Raw genomic sequence first — 2,500 nt, forward strand, 5'->3', positions numbered from 1 at the left:
GAAGTCTTCTGCCTGTCTTTGCACTGGGCCAAAGGTTCAATGGCCTTTGAAAACATCATGTAAACTCTTCACAATTCGGAATTAAATGAATGATCAAAGAAAACTCGACTGAACTATTTGATTCTGAATTATTTAATTCGGAATTAAAAACGTCAATGTAAATGTAGCCAATCTCTCCTAAATTCTCACCATGTCCCTTTCTCATTGCTCATCCTCCCCCTGCACCAGGAGTAGGGAGCCTACACAATGGGTGCATCCCAATATGTGTCCTTGCCTCCTCCACTTGTGCTTGTCTCCTCGTCCCTCCTCCTGGCCCCTCCTCCGTGGAGAAAACGATAAAGTTTCCCAGCTGTCAGCCTCGCCACAACAACTTTTGAGGGACTGTTTTTCATTCACCATCCCAATTGCAAATGAGAAAAAGACTTTACAATTGAGCTTTTGCAAGATATTGAAATATAATGCTGTTGTCAGTGATGTCATCATGACGAGAAGCAAGTGGAGGAGGCAAGTGGAGGAGGCAAGGTCACATATTGGGATGCACCCTATGTCTCAAAGCCCTTGAGGCCATTTTATCCAGACCCCGATATAATTTTAATGTTATGCAGCTTCACATGAAATATGACATTTTGTAAAGGAATCTTAGAAATTACATTTGCCATACAATTAAGTTATATTCACGGTACCTAGAGAAGGTGGGGTCTGTTTTAAAGAGGTGGCTGCCTTCAATATAGGCCTAAAGTGCAGGGGGGAAATCCTGGTTTGTGTTCGTATTACGGCCCTTAGAGGACTTTTATGGCCCTTGGAGGAATTTGAAGTGGCCCCTCGAATGAAAAATAATAATTTAATAATAATAATAATAATTGTATTTGTATAGCACTGTGTCATACAAGGCATGTAACTCAAAGTGCTTAACAAATGGGAAAAAAAAAACATTGTTAGAGATGGATTTAAAAGGAGAGGTATAGAGGAGAGGCAGAAATAGCAGGAAGGCAGAGGAAGAAGAGATAGACAGAGAATGTAGAGTCATAAGGTCAACGTAGGTTAGGACCAGGATTCTTAGATGCGTAAGGTCCATAGTGGCTGGGCCTATCATAAGTCATAGATAGTCACACAGAGATTGGGCGCTCAGGTGCGGCCCCTGGTGGCATCAGGGGTGAGGAAAAACTCCCTTTCGCTTGATTCATAGTTTGTAAGGGGGAAAAAAAGCTCAAAAGACTCAAAAAGACTCCCCACCCCTACTCTACACCATCCTCCTCGCATCTCCACTCTTTCCATGCTTCACCCTTGCCTTTTTTGCACCCCATTTCTCATCTCTCTCTCTCTCTCTCTCTCTCTCTCTCTCTCTCTCTCTCTCTCTCTCTCTCTCTCTCTCTCTCTCTCTCTCTCTCTCTCTCTCTCTCTCTCTCTCTCTCTCTCTCTCTCTCGCTGTATCTCTTACCTTCCAGCACACGCTGCGGAATCGGCTGCTCCGCAATCGTCCGTTGATGCCTGCCTGTCTGATCCGCGCCAGGTAGTTACTGTTCTGGAATAGTTCATCCCACTCTTTCCTGCCGAGACAAAACACGCACGCACACACATGCACACGCACGCACGCACAAACTCATTAACACACAAATACAGCCATCACTCTAATTTTGTGAATTTTTTTTGGAATTCAACGCATACAGGAACTGATCCTCTCCGTGTTCTTATGGATAGTTAGAGTCACAATTAAGTTCTTATTCAAATTCTGCTATTTTTGGTGACAAAAAATAAAAGAATAAAAACAGATACTATACAAATGTTTGTTTCCTGTTGACAGAGAAGAGTGTGGTCTGTGGTTGACATACAGGGTATTGGTTAGAGTCCCTGGAGCAATGTGGGTGGTTAGGTGCCTTGCTCAAGGGCACCTCAGCCATGGAGGGAGGAAGGGATTGGTAAGGGTGGGGATTGAACCTGCAACCCTGTGATCTACAGTCCAGCTCCCTAACCATTACACCACGGCAGTCCCACTCACTGCTAATAACTTAAATAATTACATTACACTTAGCTGATTCCTTTATCCAAAGGGACTTACGGATATTTAAAGGGTATTGGTTGCAGCCCCAGTGCAGTCGCTCAAGGGCACCTCAGCCATGCAGTGTGGTAGGGAGTGAAAGTGTGGGATTCGAACCTGCAACCATTTGATCTACACTCCAACGACCTAACCATTACACCACAGCTGGCTGCTAATAGCATTGCCCCCCTACGTGTTAACCTGGAACAGGGATACACACTGCACTTGAGAAAAGGTCAGTGATGTTTTGTTGGGCATCAAATGTCAGGTGGCACAGTCACCTCGAATGCCCATAATTCAATTAGTAATTGGTAATGAATGTACAGCAATGAATATGATTATTAGACAATCCACACACAAAAAAGGCATTCAATGCATACAATAGTGGCATTAAAGGTTGTTGAACGGCAGGGACCTACATTAACTTTTTTCATCACCAGCCAAAATGGCTAGTAGATGTTAATC

The 2,500-nt window shown here is 43.8% G+C and overlaps 1 protein-coding gene across 1 annotated transcript in view; it reads right to left on the bottom strand.

The window, feature by feature from the left end:
* tbc1d5 (TBC1 domain family, member 5) overlaps positions 1-2,500 on the bottom strand; it is a 38,351-nt gene that overhangs the window by 20,909 nt on the left and 14,942 nt on the right. The window contains exon 4 of the mRNA XM_063186039.1: positions 1,439-1,547. Coding sequence (XP_063042109.1) covers positions 1,439-1,547 — 109 coding nt within the window. The remainder of the gene's footprint in view (positions 1-1,438; positions 1,548-2,500) is intronic.

This window comes from Engraulis encrasicolus, chromosome 20 (genome assembly GCF_034702125.1).
Source record: "Engraulis encrasicolus isolate BLACKSEA-1 chromosome 20, IST_EnEncr_1.0, whole genome shotgun sequence".
NCBI lineage: Eukaryota > Metazoa > Chordata > Actinopteri > Clupeiformes > Engraulidae > Engraulis > Engraulis encrasicolus.